Below are 22,730 nucleotides of genomic sequence, written 5' to 3' on the forward strand. Positions count from 1 at the left end.
GTGGCGGGACCTGTGGCACAAGGCGGGATGGCGCGGTCAGGATGGCTGGATCCCCCGGCTTTTGGGGGAGAAGGGAATTCAGCGCGTCCCTCCGTTAATTCCAGGCTTTATTCTTTTTTCAGAGACCCTCCCACCTGCCCCAACACCAGGCACGGCAAAATGGTGGGTGAGGGCCAAAATGGCATCCCCTTGGCCTCACCCCCTTGAGGGCTTCCCCTCTTTCTCTCACAATTATCGTCTGTTATTTAATTTCCAGCCTCTTTCCTCACAGCAAATTTATTTATTAACTGAATTGCAAGCAACACACACTGAAAAAGCCACCGGGGGCTGAGGTGCAAGCCTCACTACGGCATTACGTGCCACCATTTGAAGGTGAAGGGCCGCCGCTGGACGTTGATGCCACAGCGGACCTCCCCGAGCCTGCCATGGTAGGAGGCCACATCCTCGAGGAAGCGGCAGTGTAGGCCCAGCGGCTCCAGGAGGGAGCGGGTCCGCTGCTCCAGGCAGCATTCACCCCCCATCACGGGGCCAAAAGGTTTGGGGATGCCCAGGTCCTTGGCCAGGATGATCATGGTGACCTGTGGGGTGACAGAAGGGGAACCCAGCAGTGTCAGGACTGAGGAAGCCGAAGGAAAGCTGCTGGCCACCCTCCTCCATCGACCTCACCACACAATGGAGCGTCAATGCCACTTTTTGCAGCCACCCTCCTCCAGGGACGAGCCCCGTGCCTTGCAATTTCACCGCTTTGAAAGTTTTTTACCTCAAAACTATGTAGGTTGATCCCACTTCAAGCAACACAAGGCCACAAAGTTATGGTAGACCTGGGCTTATCTGAGCCTGGCTGGAGATACTTCCTATTTCTGGACAGAAGTAAATACTGTGCTTTTTAGGGACAACTTTGGGGACTCATCTTGACTGAATAAACTGCTTTTTGGAGAGGATCTGGGGAGCAGCGACGCCCCTCACCATGTTGGGGAAGTACGGCACAGCTTTGCCCTGCTTGTCGAGCTTGAAGAGGGCCGGCAGGTCAACGATGTCCTCCTCTGTCAACCCCAGCTCCTTCTTAAGGACATCCCTGTTCCAGTCGATGCAGCGCTGGAGGGGATGGAGAAGAGCACATTGAGCAGGGGGACACAAGTGTGCATGGCCCCCAAAACCATCTTACACAGGAGGAGAGCCAAAATGCAACACCTCCCTTAAAGGTTTGTACCATCCTGGGGAAGTTATTGCAAAAAATACCAGTTATTACTGGAAATATTGGTTATTACCTGGACATACTGGTTCTGCTGCACCAGGATGTCGTTGGAAAGGACCTTGTTAATGGTGACCCGTTTTGTATCTGCCCCCAAGTAGCCTAGAAATGCAAACCCCCATCAAAATGAAGCAGTGCTAGCAGAAGCCTGGCTTAAGTCATGGTATGGAGGTGGAAAAGTCCCCAAAAATCTGTTTCCTGAGCTTGGTGTTAAGGCTACAGGGAGTCCCAGTTCTTGGTTTGTTGGGAAACTGGGTGGGAAGAAAACCTCTGCCCACTGGAAAGAGTAGTGGAAAGGTCCTGTCCTCCATCCTCCTGCCCACAGGAATCATTACCTGCTAAATTTCTCCACTCAGGTCCATAAAACCCGAGTTGCCACCTCCATGGAGGCCACTCCTTGTTTGGGGACGGCCAGGTCCCAGGCAGGTGGCAGTGACCCAACAGGACCATGGAGGCAGGGAGACCTTTCCCCAGGCCTGTCGTGGATGGATGATGTTTAAAACCCCAATTAAAGGATGCCCAAACTAGCAATCAAAATGTCATTGCTGCATGGAGGGAAGGGCAAACGTGAAAAAATGGTGCTAATCTGGGGTGACATGAGAGCCCCTAGTTGTCCCACGCCGTGCTGGAGCTCTGCTGGCATTTACAGAGATGCTCCATCCCACCAAGCAAGCATCCCCTCTGTGCAGAGGGCTTTATCCCTCCCGTCCCACTCGCTTTCCCAAAATAGGGCTTGAGGAGGCTGGGTATGGTGGGCAGGCATCCCGCCTGCCAGCTGTGAAGGGCAGCCGGGTGGGAAAAGGTCCCCACTTCCCCCCAGTACCGCACGTTGGCCAGGCACTGCCACCCTCGGGCCAGCTGCTTGGTGGGGTGGCTCTGGCTGTCTCAGCTGACATCAAAGCTCGGCTGAAGCTGCCCACTGTCCCCTTGCCTTTGAACATGGTGGCTTCACCCTGGCCCTCCTTCTGCTTCTCCCGAAAGAGCTTGTAGCACACCGCGGGGCTGGCCATCAGCATTCGAAATCGCTGGGGCAAGACAGGAGGGAGAGTGGTCACCAAAAGTGGCTTGCTTACCTGAAGCCTTGGGGGACCTCAGGGACTTATTTTTGCAAGGAATCCAAGCTTCAACTCTTAAAAATAGATGTCTTTTGTTGTTATTTATTGCCTTTTTTATTGCAGTGCTGAGGGGCTGTATCTGAATGAGGTCTGGTGATTTATGCTGTTGGCAAATACCCTCCAAACTGACCCTGAGGGCTTAAACTGCTGCTGGGGCAGGGAGGGGAAACTGCAGCCTGGCTGCAGCTGTGTCCAATCCTGCCCACCCCAGGTGGGGTATATAAACCCCCAGGAGGGTGGTTGTTGGAGATTTGAGTGAGCTGAGATAGTGGGTGAGGGATGTTACTGCTGCCTGGATTGTTGGGGTTTTTTGTTTCTGGGTTGGCATTGTAATGCAGGGGGGGATGGAACAAGGGAATAATTGTGCTCTGACTTCATCAGAAGCAGTCAAAAGTCATTATTAAGCTAATCTCATGGGAATTGTGGATTTCTGGGGTCTGAGCCCCATGCATATCCTGGCTGGCTTCCCACCAGCAGAAATGGTTTCCTTGCTCCTTGGTGGAGCACTGGAGGCTGCTTGCTGCAGTCTTGATGGTATCTCTTATAGGGCTTAGCACAGCCCTGGGGAGGGCAAAAGTGGGCATAAATACTCCTTTTCTGAGCCATCCAGGTCAAGGCATAGTTGCCCCTAGTGGGAAAAGTCTTGTTTCAGAAGTAGTAAAGCTATGATAGAGGAAAGAGCTAGCTTCCGGAAACATCTGGGGGATGCTGAGCAGCTGTGAGCCCTGGCCAGCCCTGGGAATCTTGAGCTTTAAATTTCCTGGGCTACCTTTGCTGGCACCTTTTTTTCTTCTGTCTGTCTTGATTGTTAGAGTAGTAAGTCCCTTTTTGCATTCAGAGCCCTCATTTTGGGGGCAGGGTGAAAACTCAAAAAAATACTGGCTGGGACTGTTAAACAGATGACCTTTGGGGTTTTCCCTAGAGGTGCCTCAATGGGATTAGTATCTTGGAAGAGAAACCAGGGAACAGCACGGGGTTTTGGAGTACCTTTTTGTCAGAGGTGGGCACAAAATTGACAAACTCGTTGACGTGGCCCACAGACAGCCAGTCAGAGTAGAGCTCCACGGGAGCCTGCACTTGCTGGGCATAGAGGAAATCTCGCACCACTCTGGTCATTCTCCTCCCTGCAGATCTGGGAGTGAAATATCCCCAAGAGGGGGAATAAATATTTATGCATTAATATGTACATACACATAAATTGCTACCAAGGTGGAGGAAAGAAAGAAGGGTGCAAATGTGAAGGCAGAGATTGAGCACTGGGGTTGGGTGCACCTGCCCCACAGAGGACCATATTCACAGCTGGTCAGGGAATGGCTAATTAAGCCCATTAACATGATTTTAATGATGTTTAGGGACACTTGTGGTTCCCTTGCTCCCATACATGTGGGTTTCCCATCTCTTACGTGGGAAAGCTGCTGCCGATGAGGATCCTTCCCAGGGGATACTCCTTCCCTGCCACGGTCACAGGTGGGCTGACCTCCAGGTTGCCGAAGGAGTCGAGGCTGGTGGTGGCTTCGAAGAGAGGCTCTTTGCTCACGTAGCCAAAGTCGGGGCCCTAAGGAAATGGAAATCACTGTGGGCTTTGCCCTAAGGAAATGGAAATCACTGTGGGCTTTGCCCTAAGTTCCCCCTGCCTCCATATCTTTGCTTTTTATCTCTCCTGCTGTGGGCTCATACCTGCTCCAGTGGGTAAAAATATCAAGAGTGGAGGCTGCCCATGGGTGGGGGGAGGCTAGAGAGAGGAAAGGCAAGAGGATAAGGGTCTTCTGGTCTTGGTAATAAATGACAAATGCCGGGGCACAGCTGGGGAGGGATCTTCTCTGCTATCCCACAGCCAATATTTAAGTGTCTGCATTAAGCTAATTAGGTGCTGGTGTAGCCCTGAAGCTGAGGATCTGGATGACTCTTGTTGAGCTAGATGAACTTCAGCCCCTGAGGGTAAGTCCGCTCCAGGCATAAGAGCCACCTGAAGGGCTGAACTTCACTTGAATCCTACTTAAGCCCTGATTTTCAGGACCTGATATATCTGGGATTTAGGGCGTTGTGCATGCAGTGGTAAATAAGCCTTGGTTGTGATGTGTCAGGGTCAAAGGCCTAAGGGAGAGATTGCAACGTTAAAACCAAGGCAAAAATGGCAGTAGTGGGACAAAAATCCTGCCTTGAACCTGTCCTTGCCCTCTGGTTCAAGTCAGTATGGGCTTGGAGCTCACAGCAGATCAGGTGTCTGTTGGGTTTGCATTAAATCCCCGTCGCTCGCTAGTGTTGAGTTTCCATAGGGGTAAACCAAATACACAGGTTGGTAAAAATGAGCAGGGAGACCTGAGGGTGTATGGCTTTGATCTAGGAGTTGCTTTTTTTTTTTTTTTTTTTTTTTCATTGAGGGTGTTTGGAGAAGCTGGGATAGAGAGGATGCAGCAGGCCTGCCTTTCCCCAAGGCTCCGCATGAATTTTTGGGGAGCATGTCTGGAGGATGGCTGGGGGTCATATCCTTTCCCCGGGTGCTGCGGTAGGGACTGAGCATGAAACACCTGCTCTCAGCTTATTTCAGTTTAATAAACCACAGAGCCAGTACGGTTTCAACTGTCAAGGCACTGGTTCATCCCAGGTTTGCAGGTTGCATCCAAGTCCTATCAGTTCCAGATTGATTTTGAGGGGCTAATTCCCTCTCGTCTCCTTTTTCCCTGGCATGGGGTCCTAGGGGCTTAGGGTTTGGCTGGGGTGAGAGGAGGACCTGTGTGTGTTGCGTTTGACTAAATATTCCTAGCTGGAAAATGAGATTGGAAAGTTAGGAGTGGGGATTAGAGGAGGCTTCAAAGCAGAAATTGGAGTATAATGTGTTAGTAGCTCCAAAGGCTGAAATTACTTCTCTAAATACGAAGCAAAGCAATTCCTAAAGAGGGCAGATAGGAGCGGTTGCCTGGCTAATTTGCGAAGGAGCGGATCAGCATGCTATTCCCATCCTGCCTGATGAATCTAGGACTGCATGTGCTCGTTTCAGGCATGAAGAACTATTTATTTCAATGCCTTTGAAAGTACTTAACCTTCCCCAAAGTGACATGCAGCAAAAAAAAAAGTGAACTGTCCTCTTCTGTTACAGTCAAGAGAGACGACCAGGGCTGAGGTTGCTGTCAGGGCCTGGCTGGGTGTACAGGGCAGAGATTTGGTGGCTACTTGGGGATGTCCTGCCCATTCTGCATGGTGATATCTCAAAGGGATCACTCGATCCATCTTTCTCCCATGCTTGTCTGCTGGGCTCTCCCAAAATGCCCTGGCCAGGGTCGCTGCTCTCCCAGGCAGCTTTCTTAGCATGCCCTGCCCATGGCTGGCCCGTTGCCTTGGCAAAGAAGCCCCACAGGGATGATTTTGGCAGCTGGCTGCATCTTGTCCTCTTCCGAGGAAGTAAATTGACCCCTCTCGTGCTTTCCTTTCCTCTCCTGCTTGGGAGCTGCTGCGTATTTGCAGGCCTAGAGGAGGAAAGGAAAAACCAGCCCATTGCTGTGATACTCAGGGTGAAGAAATCCAGTCCTATCCCAGAGCTTGGCAAGAGTCTTTTGTTGCCAGAGGAGTGAGCGCCTCCTTTCTCCTCTTGTCCAGCACCTTCTGGATAAAAGGTTTTCTGTGTGGCTGAGATGTGGATTAGGCTCTGATCCTTGGTTTGAGGGAGATGTTAGTGTACTCCCAGCTGGAAGTGGATGGGGTAGTATCTCCATGCAGTTGCATGCAGAGGTGTTAAATTCTCATTTTTTTTAGGCAATTCATTGTAGGGTCTTCAACGAGCCAAGTGCAAGTAGTGATTTAGGAGTGGTGAAATAGGCTAAGCATAAAAACCTGCAAGCTGCTCTTCAGGAAATGCAAGCGACTGTCCTGCTCTTACCAGCAGTTCCTTGATGGCACATTGCTCCAGCCCTCCTTCTCGAGGGGAGTCCAGCACCACCGGGAAGCTTTTGTGGGGAGCGTGGGTGTAGCCAAACTCAATCTCATCCTAAAGAAGGGAGGAAAACCTGCATGGGGCACATCAGCAGGGAGGGAAAGATTTGCCCTCTCTCTGGTGCCCACCTACCTGCATCCAGCGGTCCCCACGGTTGATGTAGCCAAAGCAAACCTTCAGCTCGCAGCCTGCCTTGTTGACCAGGTTTTTTATCTCCTTGATGAAGAGGTAGTTGTCCTTCATGCTGGGAAAGTGGATGGCAGGAGGCAGGGGATGAAGGGCTGTTGGAGGATGGATATCCCATCCCCTGCAGGCAGCTGCCTTTCCCTCTGCCCATCACCACCCCAGCCTGTCTCTGTGACCTCCAGGGAGACTGTGGGGCTGATGCTGATTTGGCTGGGAAGGCATCATCCCTTGGCCTTTACCTGCAGACGAAGACGTTCACTGGTGCCAAGGTGTTGGGAGTCATGATCCATGGTGCTACCCTGAACACTACTGTGTCAGTGAAGATTGGTGTATGTGGGATACCCTGCGGGAGGCAAGCAGAAATCAGGGACTTTCCACACCCTGTTTACCACTATTCCCCCTAAATACCCTACCCCTGAGGTCATTTTTGCACTGCTCTTCATTCAATCCCCTTCCCCTTTTCCATGCCTCTTGGGCTGTTGCAGCCTCCCATCTGTGCCCCTTCCCTGGAGCACCCAGACCTCAGCTAGCGTCTCCAGAAGGCTGACATGGATGGAGACCAGCCCAGAGAAGGTGTCATCAGGAAAGCGGAGCCCCTCAACGAAAAAGTCAAGCTCAGTGGCCCCACCAGTGTACTGCACGGTGTGGTACAGCTTCCTCTGGCCCAGCACGTGGATGTAGCGCTGCCTGCAGAAGGGATCTGCAAGAAAAAGGGGAGAAGTGGGCAATTTCCAAAACTTCATTGATGGTTTCAAGTCTGTTTTGCTTGTGTGCAAGGAGGTACCACAATCCCTGTGTGCTAGAGCTTCTCCATCTCTGTGGGTAGATGCAACTTCATCTGGCAGAAGTACCTTTAAATAGGAGTTAAGAGGCTCAAAATTTTGTGGTCATGCACAAAAAGGGTGAGGAAAAATGTCTTGGCCTTTTCTTGAATGGTGCAGTCATGGGGAAGATGTTTTCGTGGTGTTTCTGCCCTTGTAACCTCCATCTGACCTACCATGGGATGACTGCCACCAGCCCTCCTGCTGACAGACTGCTTCTGCATGGAGGGATAAGGCCAGGCTGCTTAATGGCATGTTTTGGGGCTGGATGAGTGCTTTTGGTCCCAGAGAATAAATTGCTGGGCCCACAACAAGGAACAAGGAGGGGGAAATGTGTCCTAGAGCATATTGCCATCATGGATAAAACATCTGGGTATCAGGACACATGTGTGGGTTTTTTTGTTTTTTTGTTTTTTCACTACTCCTTTGCTGGATGACCTTGGATAAATGGCTTTATGGCACTGTGCCTCTGCTTGTTGATCTCCAAAGTTTTCCAATTAATTGAGAAGAGAGAATACTCAATGCTGGAAAAAAATTGGAGAAGGGATGCCGAGGGCATGATTTGCTTTAGAAGTGCCATTTGAAGAGCATGGAGAGGACAAGAAAAGAGCTTGCAGGGATCTCAAGAGCAGTACAAATGAGGAGGAAGGGGCAGAGGAGAGGAGGTGAGGAAGAACTTACTCTGCACATAAAAGACTCCAACTTTGTCAGCATCAGAGACAGGAATATAGAGAATGATTTCGTGTCCCCGGGGCAAGCGCTGTGGCCCTTCGGTCCTTAAGACCATCCGAGACATGTCCAGCAAATCTGGGTTGCAAACAAAAAAACTTGAGTGATGGGTGATTGCACCATGCAGCTCTGGCTGACTTGCATGCTCCCTCCTGGGGTTTGCATCTCCCATGCCAAGAAATCTGCTCTTCCCTTGCTACCAGCCTTTGCAAGCTGGAAAAACAACCCGTGGTCCTGCTAGCAAAGCTTGTGGCTTGTGCTTTGAAGCAAATGCCCGTTTCTTTTTCCCCCCATAGCCCTGCCACAGTTGATTTCTGGCCTCAAAAAGCTGATGGGCACCAGTTCCATGTGGTTTTAGTTTTCCAGGAACAGGCGGGTGTATTCCTGGCTGCCGGCCGCATGCCTTGCCCCGAGCTCCTTTCACCCGTGCGAAGCAACCCTGGGCTGAGCTCTGCCGTCAGTGGCACCTCTGCTATTTTTCTGGCTGTGCTTCATGCCCCTGCTTGACCGCAATTAGTTAGCACGGCATTAAAAAAAAATGAATTCCCATGTGGGAAGCTTACTCAGCAGCTTGGTGGAAAGCAGCTCATGGGCAGCTGGTTCCCAAGCAAAATTTAATCTCAAAAAAGGTTAAAGAGAGGGAATAATGGAGCATTTTTTGCTTTATGTGATTTTTTTTTTTTTAAAAGCTGTGTTACCTTCTTTGTTGAACACCCTTTCATCGTTGCAGTCTGATGCTGGAGTGAAGGGGCTCTCCTTGTCGCAGCTGACGAGCAGGATGGCCCCGTGTCCCTCAGGACCCCAGGTCCAGCTTGCCTAAAACACCCCACTGAGGCTTAGCTTAGCGAGCTCAGGCTCTTGCAAGCCTGTGGACTTTCTGTGCCGTGGAACAGGCTGAATTACCTTGTTGGGGTTGTTCTTTTCCACCATGCCATCCTGATCTGCATCCACATCCAGAGAGATCCCTGAGTGGACAGACCCCACCATCATCTCAGGGTAAGGCAAGGTTGGGTGAGTGCAAAAGCCCCCCAAACCCTGCAAACTTGGGTCCGTCTCTTCCCCCACGTCACAGGACCCTACTCCAAGGGACTGAGGGGGTGAAGACAGATTGCTGCATTGCAGTAGGCCTTCATACTCACCGATGCCAGTGAGGAAGACCCCGGCTTGGTTGATGGGCTGCCCTCCGTCTGTGTAAAAGCTGACAGTTACCTGCAAACCCCCAGATGCTTGTTTGAGGAAGGATGCTCTCCCTCTGTGGAGGTCCCACAGCCCAGCACCCCACTTCTTACCTTGTTATCATTGACCTCGGTGCTGGCCTGGCTCATGCTGAACCTCAGAACTGTCCCCTCATCCAGTGGCCACCGTGTCCCACTGCTGGGGGCTGACACGACCTCTGCTTGGCCCTGGCACACCACCTCCATGCTCACCCCTTCTGTGTGCTTCACGCTGAAGGAAGCTGCCCCAGCTGGGGCCGCCCTGCCAAAAATGCTTTGTATTTTTAGAGGTTTATCTCAAAACCACCTGGTTCTCACTGCAACTAATTTCACTGCCCAGAACACAGCCAAGACTGGGCATGCTGGCGTCTCCATGCTGACTGCTGTACCTTTCTGCCCTTTCCTCCCTGCCTGGGAATGCTTAAAGTGTCTTGGGTTTTTTAGGGCAGAACATGCTATTTTAGTAAAATGAGTTGGTTTCATAGCCATTGGTGCAGATTACAATCTATAATTATCACAGCCAAAGAAAGCACTTGGTGCTGCTGGAACTGAACTTGAGTTTGCACTTCAATAGAGAAATCTGTGTTTATTTTCCAACCAAGCCAAACCAGGTATTTAACAGCTCATCATAACAGTGTGGCAAGCCAGCTGGGAGACTTTACCATGGGAAACTCTAATTTTCGGAGTGATTTTATCCAAACCTGAAGCAGCTGGTGTAGCACCACTCCCAGTCTGATGTGTCCTTGCTCTTCCCAAGTCACTCCACACATCCACTTCCCCTCTTCTGGCTCCTTTTCCCCAATTTCCCCATCTTTCCAGGGTTATTATTTTTTGGGCTGCTTGCAGCTCCTGAGATGCAGGCTCCCTTTGAGCATGCATGCTGCTGACACCCGAGAGTTCACACTGTATCACCGTTACAGCATCATTTATTGGATTTTGGAATGCTGATAGCCCCACCAAACCTGTGCCCGTTTCAGAGAGAGGGAGAGGAAATCTAAGTGCTCATTTGCTGCTGCCTGGGTGTTTCTTAAATCGTTAAATTACATTTAATTATGCATGGAAAAACTGGTTTGGTTTCCTTGTTTCTGGGTTTTGGGAATCCCACTGGGAGGAGATTTGACCTGGAGAGATGCCAGGTGAGTTGTAACTGTGCTGCTTGGCTTGAATATCAAGGGTAAGATTTGCAAAAGCAGCAAAGACCAGAATTAACCATGAAATGAGCTTTTAAACTTTTTCCTTTGGGGGAATAATTATCTTGAAGTACAGCACTTGATTTGTTTTAGGGGAGCAGGGTTGGTGTTGTGGGGACTTGCATGCTTTCGCTGGACACTGCTTGGTCACTAGATCTTGTTTTCCTCCTGCCTCCCAGCTACATCCCCTCCTTTGCAGTCCATCCCCATGACTCCTGCTAATACCTCCACTCTCCAGCAGCTTTCCAAGTTGACATTGCATCTATTGACCACAAATGGATCAAACCCATTGCTGTTGCAGACTTGGGGTAAATACCATATCATGCAAACGTGGATGCTCAAAGCTTTCCTGGGACTTGTGTAGATTTGCAAAGCCCAGGGAGGATTTTGCCCACAAATTGCATTAAATCACAATGTCAAGGCTGTGGGTTTTGAGGGAGCAGAAGGAAAAATGAGGAAGGGAAATTTGCAGAAGGTTAAACAGGGGGTAAAGGGGAGAAGAAAGGTGAAGGTGCAGAGATGGAGGAGGAAAGGGATTGTTAGGGCATCCCACTCACCTGTAGACATCGGCGGAGATGTGGGTGCCCAGCACGCACAGGGCCTCGATGCGGTTCCCATGCTGCAGCCGGAGTGTGCGGTCCCCTGGCATCTCCCTGTGCAGCAGCCTGGATGCCCCAACGATGGGCACACACGCCGCTCCCCACCTGCTCTGGGTGGCGTTGAGACCCCTGGCAGCACCCAGCTGCTTCTTCTTCCTGCCCGGCACACCTCCTTCCTCCTCCTCTGGCCCTGGAGCAAATCAATCAGCTCTTGGAGCTTGCAGAGTTTGGGATGACAACTTTGCAGCCTCCACCCCTGTCCGAAGGGAGGGGGCAGTTGGATTGGACCCTCTAAAGCCCCATGAAAATGGATCTCCAAGGGGAGGGAAGGATGGAGAGGGAGGGGAGCTGGCCCAAAGCCTGGCTGGCTCCCAGCCTTGTGCAAGGAGCTCCCCCAGCTGTCCCCAACTCCCCATCCCTCTAGCATCTCCCTGACCCCAAACAGGGATGAGCAGCTCAACGTGGAGATGATTTTGCAGTGCTTTGGGTTTTGGCTGGTGTTTGCATCTGTTGGGTATCCGCTTGTTTTTGCTCTCTAGGGAAAAGCTCTGGCTGCCTTTGAGATGAAGAAATACAATTTCCCAGCCTTTAGGCTAGAACAGGACTCTCCCCTTGTTCTTTTCCCCGTGCTTATTTTCAAAGGGAAGCTGGGGAGCCAGTTGCTGATGAGGAGAAATCAGAGGTGGTTTTGCATGACAAACCTGCCATTTGCCACCCTGCACTACAGTGGAGCACGTCAGGAGCAATTGCTGCCCACGCAGGTGTTTGCATTATTTATTAACATCAAGCTAAATATTCATTTTAAAAACCAAACTTCTGCCCCAGATTTTAGAAGCCACAAGTAATTAGTGAGAAGCAGAAATGTTCAGGTTGATGTTTCCTACTTATATCCCTTTCGGGCTTTTCTTTTTCAGTGCTCTCTTCTCTTTGTGGCTGGGCTGTAGGAAATAAGCTCAAATCCACTTTCACATCTGTAGTTTGGTGGTTTTTTTTGCTGTGACCTCATCAAGTGTGATTGAGGACTTTGCATTGCTGAGCACAATTGCAAGCTTCCTGGGGTTTTTGGAAACCAGATTTAGTCTTTGCAAGCCATGTGGGGTCTTTCAAAGCTTTTTGGGGTCTTTGCAAACTTCCTGGAGACTCTTTGCCAGCTGTGTAGGGTCTTTGTAAGCTTTCTGGGGTCTTTGCAAGCCTTGGGGCTTTTTCAAAGCTTCTTGGGGTTTTTGCAAGCCTCTGGAGGTCTTCATGGAGCTGCTGCAGCTATGCCAGCAGTGGGGAAAATACTAAATCCTTCTTGCAGAGCCTTTGGCAAAGCACCCACCCATTGCAATGTCTCATTTGGGGACGAAGGAGAGGGGAAATCACACTGCAAAGAGGTGGCTGAGGCACCATCTCCATACCTGCATCTGGTGTTGGGGGCAAGTACAAGGACCTGCCTGTCCCCATCACAGTGGCGGCTTGGGTGACTCCCCCCAGGAGTGGCTAAATAAACCTCAGTTTATGCTGCAAGAACAGGATTTTTCAGGAGTCAAAAGTGCTGTTTGTGATGCAGGACCTACGCTGTGCTATCAGACGTGGTAAACCATCACAGGACGTGTGTGTGTATATATGGATAGATAGATATCTATATACTTGTAGATGTCTGGAGGCTCGTGGTTTCGTGGCTATAGTCAATCTGGTCAGAGTAGTTCTCTGTTTTTTTAAAAAAACAGATCTGCCAGATTAGGAGCTGCTCTGCATAAACTTCCCTGCTGCTGATGGATCCCTGCCTGCCCTAATTTCGAGGACCTGGGAACAGATCCCAGTGCTGGAACTTGCAAACAGCCCCAGCGAGCTCATTCCTGAGGGTTTTCACGTGCGCATCGCCTAGCATCTCCTCCCTGAGGAGGACTGAGCAGGTGTGTACAAGGGGGTTTTAAGCTCCATGGGTGCTTGGTGAGGGGGTTTGGGGTCATTTTGTGGCTCTCTGCCAGCAGGCACGTGCCTTATTGCAAAGAGTAGGAGGGAAATGTTCCCCCGACAGAGTCCTTTCAAGCTGACCTTTCGTGTTTAGGAGGTGCAAACAGGTGCCCATCCCAATCGAGCCATGAGGCACTGCCTGTTCCTGCCTATTCCTGCCTGCGCTGGCTTTATTTTGGAAGAGGCAGGCAGCTTCGAGGAGGCGAAACCAACCCACCAGCAAGGATGAAGGAGCTGGGGCGAAGTGGAGCCCACCTGTGGCTTTATTGCTCTCTATGGAAGAGGCATCCAGCTCGCCCCAGTGAGGGAGATATTTATAGGGCAGCAAATTTGATGCAAAGCCGGGGGAAAGCGTGGGCAGGGCAAGCACAGGGGTACGTGCATGACTCCAGCCCCGGAAGGCAAAAGCAGTTTTATGGGGTGCTTTGCTCTTGGATTGCCAGGTATGAATTCTCCAAGCCAGGCAGACACCTTTACTTTGGGGAGAAGAAAAGATGGATAGGGATTTTTGGTGCTTTCTCACCCAGGACAAAGCGGTTGCAAAGCCAGGATGTTTTACCAGGACTGGCACCAATCTCTGTTGGGTTTTACCAGCTTTAAAAGCGTTTTTTGCTGGTCCAAACCAGCCTCTTGCCCATCTTCTCTGGCTTCCAACTGGGATGGGGAATGCAGGTCCTTGAGAGGGGACTTGTGCCTGCCTGGGACGCTCCTGCCCTGCTGTTACAGCTACATGCCTAAGGAAAAACTTCATGCAAACCCAAGTGGGACTTGATAACTGGTTCAATGTCTTGCCCTATTGCAAGTAATTAGACTGACATGGCTCTTAAAAGTTCTTATGCCTGCAATTACACATGCAGAATAATAAATGAGGTGTAATTATCAGCTTAAGGAGATTATCAAACTTTCTTTGACAGAGTGGTGGTGCAGGATGGGTGAGAAGAAACGCCCCAAGGGGGTCTGGGCTATTAATGGGGCTCCTGGGGGAGCACTGGGGGGTCGGACCTAGCTCCATCATGGCTAGACACAGGCTGAAATTGGGAGAAAGATGAAGTGAGCCCCAAAAACCAAGTCTGACCAAGCTCACACAATCTGATGGAGAGGCGGGATCCTGTCTGTTGTGTACCAGGGATCTTAATAGCAGCTTCTCAGGACAAGGTGTTATTAGGAAGGAGCACTCGGCTCTGAATGGGCCAGATGACTTAAAATCGTCATTCTCCCTGTGCACAGGCATGTTGGTGCTAATAGCAGGTGGAGGAGGAAGAAGGAGTGAGTGTAGGTACCACCCAATGAAGACGAGGTGTTTTGGGCTTGAGTGAGCATCCGCAGTGACCATGGTGGCTCAAAATGTGTCGTGACTAAACTTGCTGAATAAAAACCCCAAACCCAAAATGAAGATGAGGTTTCAGCACTGTCTCTCCATCCTTTCTGGACAGGTGTGATCCCAGGTCGATTTGGAGAAGCACATGTTCCCAGACCCTCTGCTGAAGCCCTCATGCTCACTGGGAGCCTGAAACCACTATCCTCCACCCCCCTCCAGATTACAGACCATACCAGCCTGACCCCGTGGGGATTAAGGTGTGTTCCCTGTCCGGCACAGGATTCAAACCAGCTGAGCAGGATACGATGCTAAAATCACAGCAGGTGGCAAGCTCAGCACCATGCCCAGTCCAAACCAGTGTGACCAGCAGCCACGAGTGGGAAATCCAACTTGCAGCTCTCTTTGGTAGAGATGCTGCCGTGGCTAGACTCTTCCTTGGAGGATGCAGCAAGCTCCTTGCCCACTGTGCCAGCTCTGCTTCACCCCAGCTCGAAGGGTTTTAGGGGTGCATGAAGGCTTGTGCTTCTGTGAGGGACCTTGAGAACCAACAAAATTCACAAGTCTGTTACCATGAGGAGTTTGGCTTGTGCTGGATTTTGGGAAACAGGGTTTTATCTGAAATTTCAAGCCAAGCAAGGCAAGGTCCTAGAGAGCTTGGAAATGCCACTAGCATTCCCCACTTAAGCATCCTGGCCACCTCAAGCAGGCTCCCACGATCTTATTAAAACTGTTCTTGTGTTTGAGACACAGTGCTGGGTTGTTTTTTTTTCAGCTGCAATTAAAGTCAGAAGGAGCCCTTTAATGTAGACTGGCTGGGAGATATTTTAAAGCAGCTGGTTTGATCTTGCAGGGGAAGGTGTGTGCAGGTCACTGCTCCTCCGGCTAAGGACGTGCAGCTCGGTGCAGTGGTGAGGCCTAGTCCTTCTAGCTCTGCCAAGCTTAGAAGAGGTTCTTTGGGCTTGCAAGGGGTCCTGCTGCTCACAAAACTGGATTTCTTCTGGTTCCACCCCTGTCCTGCCCATTGCATCCCTAACATGACCACATTACCCTGCGTCCCCCCTTGCTACGTGGACAAACCTTGCAGTGATGGGGCTGTTGGTGCACTCTCTGTCCCTGCACTGCCTTTTTCCTCCATCTTAGCTGCTGCCTCCTTCCCCAAAAGTGGTGGAGACCTCCTTTCTGGCTTCAGCAAGATTAATCTCGCTTGGTTTCCCTCTTTGCAGGCAGGCAAAGCCTCCTGGGATGGCCTGGAGAGAGATGACTATCTCTGATAGATGACATCTTCCAGTGACGTGGATGTTTCCCATGGGAGCTTCGCTGTATGCCCCAAAAACCCCAGTTCCCCTGAAAGGTAATGTCCAAGCAAAACACAGAGAACTTTTAATTTCCATTGAAAGCCTCTTATTGTTTTGTTCTTGTTTGTTTTTTTCCCCTTCCCTGCATGCCAAATAACCAGTTTTCCCTGCACCCGTTTCTGCCTGTCGTGCTCCTCGGGAGTTGTTATGGGAAGGACCAACCTGAACAAACATCTCCTTTTGTTAGGCTTTATTCGGGCATTGCCCTAATGGGGTAGCTGAGGCCGTGAGTCACTCGTAGAGAAGCTAGATGGAAAATCTGGGTTGTTTTAAAGAAAATGCTTTGTTTTAATGATACAGTGTATTGTAATAACCCTAAACAACCACGTTGCCCTAAAGCAGGAGGTAAAAATGTTTAATGCATTAAGCTTTGGAGTCCTTATATGGAGCTATAAGGGAATAAAAAAGTGAGAATAAACCCTGAAAGAGCTTGCTGCCAAGCATCCTGGGGCATGGCTGGGTGTTACCCACCCTGTTCTGCCCCCCTGCTGGGTGTCCCCTCCCCGGAGCTGCCCGTGTCCCCTCCCGGGGCTGCTTTATCACCTCCATCTCCCTGAGCAGGGCGGCAGCTTGCTGGGTGGTGGAGGTGGAGACTGAAGGGTCCCCTGGCTGAACCCCGTCATCGAGGGAAGGAGGAGTTAAATTCCCCTGCCTTTTAATCCAGTCCTGCTGGTTTACCTACAAAGCCAGGCAGCAGCTTTCTTCACATGTGGCTGCTGTCCCCGGCACATCATGCCCCAACGTCACGTCATACAGATGTCCACCAGCCATGCCAGCTACGGTGTCTGTGTGTTGGGTACCGAGGTCTTCCTTGATACACGCCGGTAAGGCTTGGGACCGGGCTATCCCTGTTGTTTTCTATAGAGCTGATGGGTCTTGGGGGAGCCCAATGGTGTGTTCGCTTTTTGGAGGAAAAATGGGTGCTGGGGGAAAATCAGAGCTCATTTTGAGCCCACATCATGAGTTCATTCAAGGATTTGGCAAGTTTGTTCAGTGCATGGTGGACATGTCCCGCTGGGTCTGTTTTAGGGGATGATGTCCCATGGGGAGCTGCACCCAAAGGAGGGACGTTGGCTCTGGCAAATGCAAGGCATCGAAATGTAGCTGAGCCATGACGATTTGCAGGCAAAGCCCATGCACACCCTGGCTAAATGTGATCTATTTCTGGCTGTGAAAACATTAGGCAAGAGCAATTCAAGACAGGCAACTTGGCTGGAGCTAAAATGAGCTAAAGAATAAAATGTGTGGCTCAGGCAGAAAAAATCCACCAGCGGGTTTGCGCAGGTGATTTCATAAAAAGAGATTTTTCCATTAAATCCAGCATTAAATATGGGGGTTGCTTTATTGGCCAGATACGAGGCTGTATTTACCCTGCTGTTACATTGTCATTATTTAATAAATCATGTTTATAATGATAGAGACTACAGGACAAGCCAACCGGCATCACATCCATAGCAATTATTGGGGTTGCATGTTGGAGCCAAGCCAGGACATGCTGTTGGCCCCCAAAAAGGCTTCAGACTGAGCTTCAGCTGCCCTAAATAGTATTATTTTTCCCTCAGCCAGATGGGAATATATAAACCCTATTATTTGCAATTTTTTTCCCCCTGGATTAGGACTCAAAGCAAGATCAGTTCCATTTAAACGTGGAGCCCAAGCCCCAGAATAGGCTGATTTGGCTCCTTGGTAGCAAATTTGAGCTTTGGTCCAAAAAAGCAGACGGCGGATGTTCTTTCAACTAAAAAAATAGGATCATTTTGTTCCTGCAAAGCACTGGTCAGGGGGAACTTGGTGATGGATGTGTCAAGCTTTGACTGTTTTGGGGCAGCAAATGGTGCACAGTGGGGATCTGGTGATGATGCTGAGGTGTGAGGGCTGTAAAATCAGGGCAAATAGACCCAAATTTGAGAAGTCACAGTGTGCAACAGTGTGCAGGTGGATTTATGATGTTGCACGATGTTAAATATGAGGAATGACAAACAAGATGACTCTTTAATCTTCCCTTAAAAGCCACTGCAGGTACCAGGGATGCCATGCCAAGAGTAACACTGGGAATAAATCTCTTCTGTCCCCTTTTTTTTCCCCTCTCCTCTTCTCTCCTCACTGTTAAAATTTACCACCCTGTCCCTTTTTGTGTGTGGCCGGGGAGGCTGGCTCCTGGTGGCAGACAGGTCGGAGCACTCATGCTCCTGGGATGGGGGTGCTGTAATGAGCAGGTAGGCAGCACTTCAAAGGTGAGGGATGTCATGCAGGTGGGGTGCGGGTTCTCCATGCTCCGATTCAGGCTCTGCTCCAGTTTGAGCATCTCTCAGGTCAGGGTATGGTCCATAATAACCATTTCCCTGGATGGTTGACATAATAAATTGTCCTGGCTCTTTGTTGGGGTTTTCTCATGAGATACTGACATTTTGGGGGTTTTCTTGCTGTTGTGGAGGGAGATTGGATGCCCAAATTTCAGCAATTTGCAATCTAGGCTTAACCACGGACGGACGTGCTGAAGCTCCAGTGGGAGCTCTGCTTGCTCAACACTGCCACAGAGATAATACATATAAAATTCAGATGACGCATTTCATCACCTGGAGATGGTTTCTGAGTCCTTTCCACCCAGTTAAGGCTGGATTTTAATTCCAGGTTCAAGTATTTGGCTCCACAGAGAACAGGAGGGACAACTTGGTTTATAACCCAACACTGCTTTCTGTTTCAGATCTACCCCCAAAGGTGCCACGTCATTTGATGTCCATGCCACCTCTGCAGTTACGGTCCATATCATCCACAGCCTCACGACAAAACCCATGATTAACTCCAGATGGCCCCTGGATCCAGATATAGAGGTTGTAGTGACCATTGATGTCACCAGCAGGACAGTAAATGACAATAAGGTTAGTTGCTGCTTAAGCAACTTGAAAAATAAGTCAGAATTTCTAGGAGAGAAGGGAGGGTTATGGGCAGGCTCCAGCATTTCTAGGTGGTTCTGACATTGGATTTTTTTCCTTGGAAAAAACTCAAACTTAAACAGAATTGTGTAATTATCACTTACGAAAAATGAAACTAAGAAGGAGAAGTTCACATGTTGAGCCCTAAAGATGAGATAGCAGTGGCTGCAAAAGCTGGTGTCAAAAATTCCATGCCAAGCAGAAAAAATACTCCAACCTTGGCTTTTTCCATGCCTGTTTCTATGCTGAAGCAGGCAGAAATGGTTTCTCTGAACTGTGATTAATGGAGAATGACTTGGATGAATCTTCCAAGAACTTGGTGTATAGCATTGGTTGGTCAACCCAATGAGTAGAAAGACCTACTCATCATGATGTGACACAGGACTTGGATCATGATCTGATGATGTCTTTGCAGGTTAAGATTTCATACTACGGACGAGAAGGCAATGAGCTTTCGGTTGCTTGGTTGTATCTCACTTGCGTAGGTAGGTATTACAGCAATGCTTTTTCGAACCCGGCCAACTCTTTCTGATGCCAAGATCTAGTTGGGTTCATGGGATGGGAGTTAAGTGGGGGGCGCGGGCTGCCCTTCTGCAATGTGCAATGAAGGTTTGGGTGTTGACTGATGCTGACAAGCAAGAGGGAAATAATTAAAATGTTATTATGCTGCCTTATATGGTGCAAAAAAGACACAGGCTGGGCTGTGTCCCCACCCAACGCACACACCGAGCATCCTCCTCTGCTTGCCAAGGCCATTGCATTGGTGGCAGAGGAACCAAAGGAGACCATCTCACCCAACTTTGGCTGGCATCCCCCTCCTTGACCTCCGTTGCAGCTAGGGGTGAGGAACAGGCACCAAAGTGTAGTCGTCTGACCTATTTTAGAAGTTTAGGATGAGATGAATCATTCCCTTGAAATGCCTATTTTCCTCTGCTGACTACAAAGGGAGTCTAGACAACCAGTCTGGATATAGAGCCTTCCACTTGGATGGATTAATTACCCTAAGTTTGGGTTTTTCTAAAGTGTTCACATGACAGTCAGACCTGTGTCCTTAAGTCATGCATATGCCTCCTAAAATTGCACCTGTAGAGGCTGATGGTTTCCTGTGTCCCATGACCATGATAGTTTCCCATGTCCCATGGGGCCACTGCTGTCCGCAGGGCTTTTGCCTTACAAATGTTTTTCACTTGCTTAGATTTAGAGCTTCATTTTCAGCTTCTCCATGTCCTCCTCTTTGCATCAAGGAGAAGGACCAGTGCCTGTGTTTTCCACATTCCCATTTGGATGAGTTTCTATGTTGAGGTAGGCTTAATACAGATTTAGGTAGGGTTTAGATGGTAAACATCCATTTTATTGCAGCAGAGACAGAGATTTGGGCCAAGAAGAGCTCTGTAAGGGAAAGTCCTTCTCAAACATTGCATCGAGCCTAGTAATTATTTAGGTGACCACTCACCCGTGGTGAAAACTCTTTCATGCCTCCACCATGTTTTGGCATAATGAAAAACAATCAATATGAAATCAGTGAAAACACAAAATATGCCATAAAGTGATTACGTCCCTGCTGGAGGAACCAAGGTGGGAGACGATAGCTGGAGACCAAAGGGGGAAAGCCATGGAAAAGCTATAAAATTGGCTTTTCTATGAGCATTTTGTTGGAGACAGGGTCTGGAGCAGCATCGGAGCATGAAGGTGGGGTTGGTGTTGGATGACTCATGGCTAGTGCCAAGGCTGAGCCCAAAATGCCGTTGAGAGCTCATTCCCCTGCCAGTGGCTTCCTTCCCTCTTGATGTTTCAGATGTATCCCTGGATGTGGACTTGAGCCGTAGTGGCCGAGTGAAGAGCAAAGGGAAGGACAAGGTAAGGAGAAACTTTGCTGTAGGCAGTGTATGGGGGGTCAGTGCCGGGTGTACCCCTTTGCAGTCTCTTCCCCGAAAATCCCCAGGAGGGAGAGGGACTTGGGTGGTGCCTCTGATGTCTGCATTAGGGCAAATAACCTGGCAAATTCTCAATGTACTAAATTTGAGAAGGAAAAGTCATTATTTTCTTATTCCGTACCAAAATCTTCTACCTCTCCAGTCCAGCCCACATAGGAGAAAACACTCTGCCTTTCCCCCCACCGCCTTTTTTTTTTTTTTTTTCCATTTTGGACTTGAAACACGCCACTAAATGAGTCAGCTAAAAGTTTAGCAAACAGCAAGAGATTTACCCCTTTGGCAATATATCTGCATATGCCCAAGCTCTTACACCTGGGTAATTAGCTGCAGCCCAATTGGCAGTGCAAATTGTACATCAAGATGAGATGTATTTCTAGAAACAGCGTAGTGTTGTCTAGATGAGGCCCGGCAGATATTTTCTGGCTTGTTGGAAGATAAGATCTGTTTGAAATAGCCTTTGCTGGCCTTGCTAGAAGCTAGAGGTTAGGAAATTTAGTGGCTTGAAAGCATCATTGCTGTCTCCCCACTAGCCTTGACTGCTTGTTGTGGGTTGTCCTTCAAGCATGGCCGTGGTGGTGGGGTTTTCCCTGGTTTTGGAGGAGGCTGGAATTAAGGAAATCTTGCTCTCACGCCTTTTGGGTGCTTCTCCTCCAGGCCAAATGGACGTGGGGTCCAGATGGGCAAGGTGCCGTGCTGCTGGTCAACTGCGACCGGGACAGCCCTGGCAGGGGGGGGACGGACAGCGGTGAGGTGGACATACGGACCAGTGCAGGTAGCGTGTCATCCGCGGTGCAAGGAGACCCAAAAGGTCTCACTGGGATGTTTCCCACTTGCAACACCTTCATCTCCTCTCTCTATGTCCCCTCTCTCCACCCTTCCCCCTGCCCACCATAGACCTTCAGGACATGTCTATCATGCTGCTGCGGACTCAGGGTCCCAGTGCTATCTTTACTGAGTACCAGGTGGTCCTGCATGTCCCTGAGTCGGATGCGGATAAAGTACGGGTTTTCCATGCTATCCGTGAGTATTTCTTCCTTTCTTCCCAGATATCCGTGCATGACCCCAAGGTGGGTGAACCCTACATTTTTTGTTCACTGTGGCGAAAGGCTGGGCAGCCCTGATTGCTGGAAACACTCACTTATCCCCAAAGCTCTTCTGCTGTTGTAGAAGATGGGGTTATATGGAAAAAATAAATGTGAAAATGGATAAAAAAAAAGCTTTTCTCAAGGACGTTGCTGAAATTTTTACGTTCCCACGGGACAGATAACCTCCACGTGGCTCCCAGCACCTTTTTGGTGCAGGCAATGACCCAGCCACAATGCAGCCCATCTCGTCGGGCAGCACATTCTGCCTTTGAACACCCCAGCAGCTGGATCGCCACCAGCTCCCCAACCAAAATCAGGTCAGGGAACCCAAGTATATCATTAGATGCTTAATTTGAGCCACGCATCTTGAAAGGGTTGGACCTGGGGGTATAGAGTCCTCTTTGTATAGGAAGATCAAGTGTGTTCCCCAGAGAAGGAGAGGCACACCCACTCCTCTGCAGACCACGTTGGCATCAGCCACCTCCTCACTGGTGCCTCTTTCCAGCCCAGTGGACAGGTTGGTCACACTGTCTTGGGTTGGGTATTTCGGTATTTCTCCAGGGAGTGACTCACACCCCCAGTACAAACCTGTGCTGGGGCCAGACAAGCTCTCCTACGTGCTGGACCATGTCGGCAGTGGAGAAAACACCTTCTACGTTGAAGGGTTGGCTTTCCCCGATGTGGGCTTCTCTGGGTTGGTTTCCTTCAGCGTCAGCTTGCTGGAGGTCCCCCATAAGGTATGTGAGATTTGCCCCATCCCCTGCCAAGTCCCCCAATGGTGGGTTTTCAACCGCTGCTCCACGCTGTTTTCACCCCTTGCAGAATTCACCGGGCACTCCAATTTTCACGGATACAGTGGTTTTCCGCGTGGCACCCTGGATAATGACACCCAACACCCAGCAGCCTATGGAGGTTTTTGTCTGCAGGTAGGAGCGATGTCACCCCATTGTTCTCCTGCCTTGGGGGACTCTCCAAGGAGGAGTTTTCAGCCCTTCTTTGATATGTAGCAGCTATAGGGTGAGCCAAGCTTTGTGCATGCTATACTGGAGGCAGTATTTGGGTAGGGAGCCTGGTGGCACTGAGGCACTCGTTGCCACCCCAAGGAGAAAGGC

General features: G+C 49.9%; 2 protein-coding genes across 6 annotated transcripts in view; one reads left to right on the top strand and one right to left on the bottom strand.

The window, feature by feature from the left end:
- On the bottom strand, nucleotides 1–11,084 carry LOC308060649 (protein-arginine deiminase type-2-like; the record flags this gene model as incomplete). Its single annotated transcript, XM_080379650.1, has 16 exons — nucleotides 1–578; nucleotides 967–1,095; nucleotides 1,269–1,354; nucleotides 2,184–2,277; nucleotides 3,355–3,499; nucleotides 3,771–3,922; nucleotides 6,242–6,349; nucleotides 6,428–6,539; nucleotides 6,721–6,824; nucleotides 7,003–7,181; nucleotides 7,984–8,109; nucleotides 8,730–8,847; nucleotides 8,935–8,996; nucleotides 9,171–9,240; nucleotides 9,321–9,507; nucleotides 10,993–11,084. 16 exons carry the CDS (start codon nucleotides 11,082–11,084, stop codon nucleotides 345–347), a joined length of 1,998 nt encoding a protein of 665 aa, XP_080235776.1. The 3' UTR covers nucleotides 1–344.
- The window catches only part of LOC308060642 (protein-arginine deiminase type-1-like), a 26,994-nt gene continuing 5,331 nt past the window's right edge, over nucleotides 1,068–22,730 (top strand). For 2 of the 5 annotated variants that reach the window (XM_080379632.1, XM_080379636.1), the window contains exons 1-8: nucleotides 15,569–16,490; nucleotides 18,371–18,545; nucleotides 19,015–19,084; nucleotides 20,395–20,456; nucleotides 21,188–21,305; nucleotides 21,428–21,553; nucleotides 22,180–22,355; nucleotides 22,441–22,544. In XM_080379632.1, the coding sequence (XP_080235758.1) occupies nucleotides 16,399–16,490; nucleotides 18,371–18,545; nucleotides 19,015–19,084; nucleotides 20,395–20,456; nucleotides 21,188–21,305; nucleotides 21,428–21,553; nucleotides 22,180–22,355; nucleotides 22,441–22,544 (923 nt within the window). In that variant the 5' untranslated portion in view covers nucleotides 15,569–16,398. Of the gene's footprint in view, nucleotides 1,203–11,095; nucleotides 14,569–15,534; nucleotides 16,491–18,370; nucleotides 18,546–19,014; nucleotides 19,085–20,394; nucleotides 20,457–21,187; nucleotides 21,306–21,427; nucleotides 21,554–22,179; nucleotides 22,356–22,440; nucleotides 22,545–22,730 lie in introns of those variants that run through there. The other 3 variants (XM_080379635.1, XM_080379634.1, XM_080379633.1) reach the window with 3 other exon arrangements.

The sequence above is a fragment of the Falco punctatus genome (assembly GCF_963210335.1).
Source record: "Falco punctatus genome assembly, chromosome: 3".
Taxonomy (NCBI): domain Eukaryota; kingdom Metazoa; phylum Chordata; class Aves; order Falconiformes; family Falconidae; genus Falco; species Falco punctatus.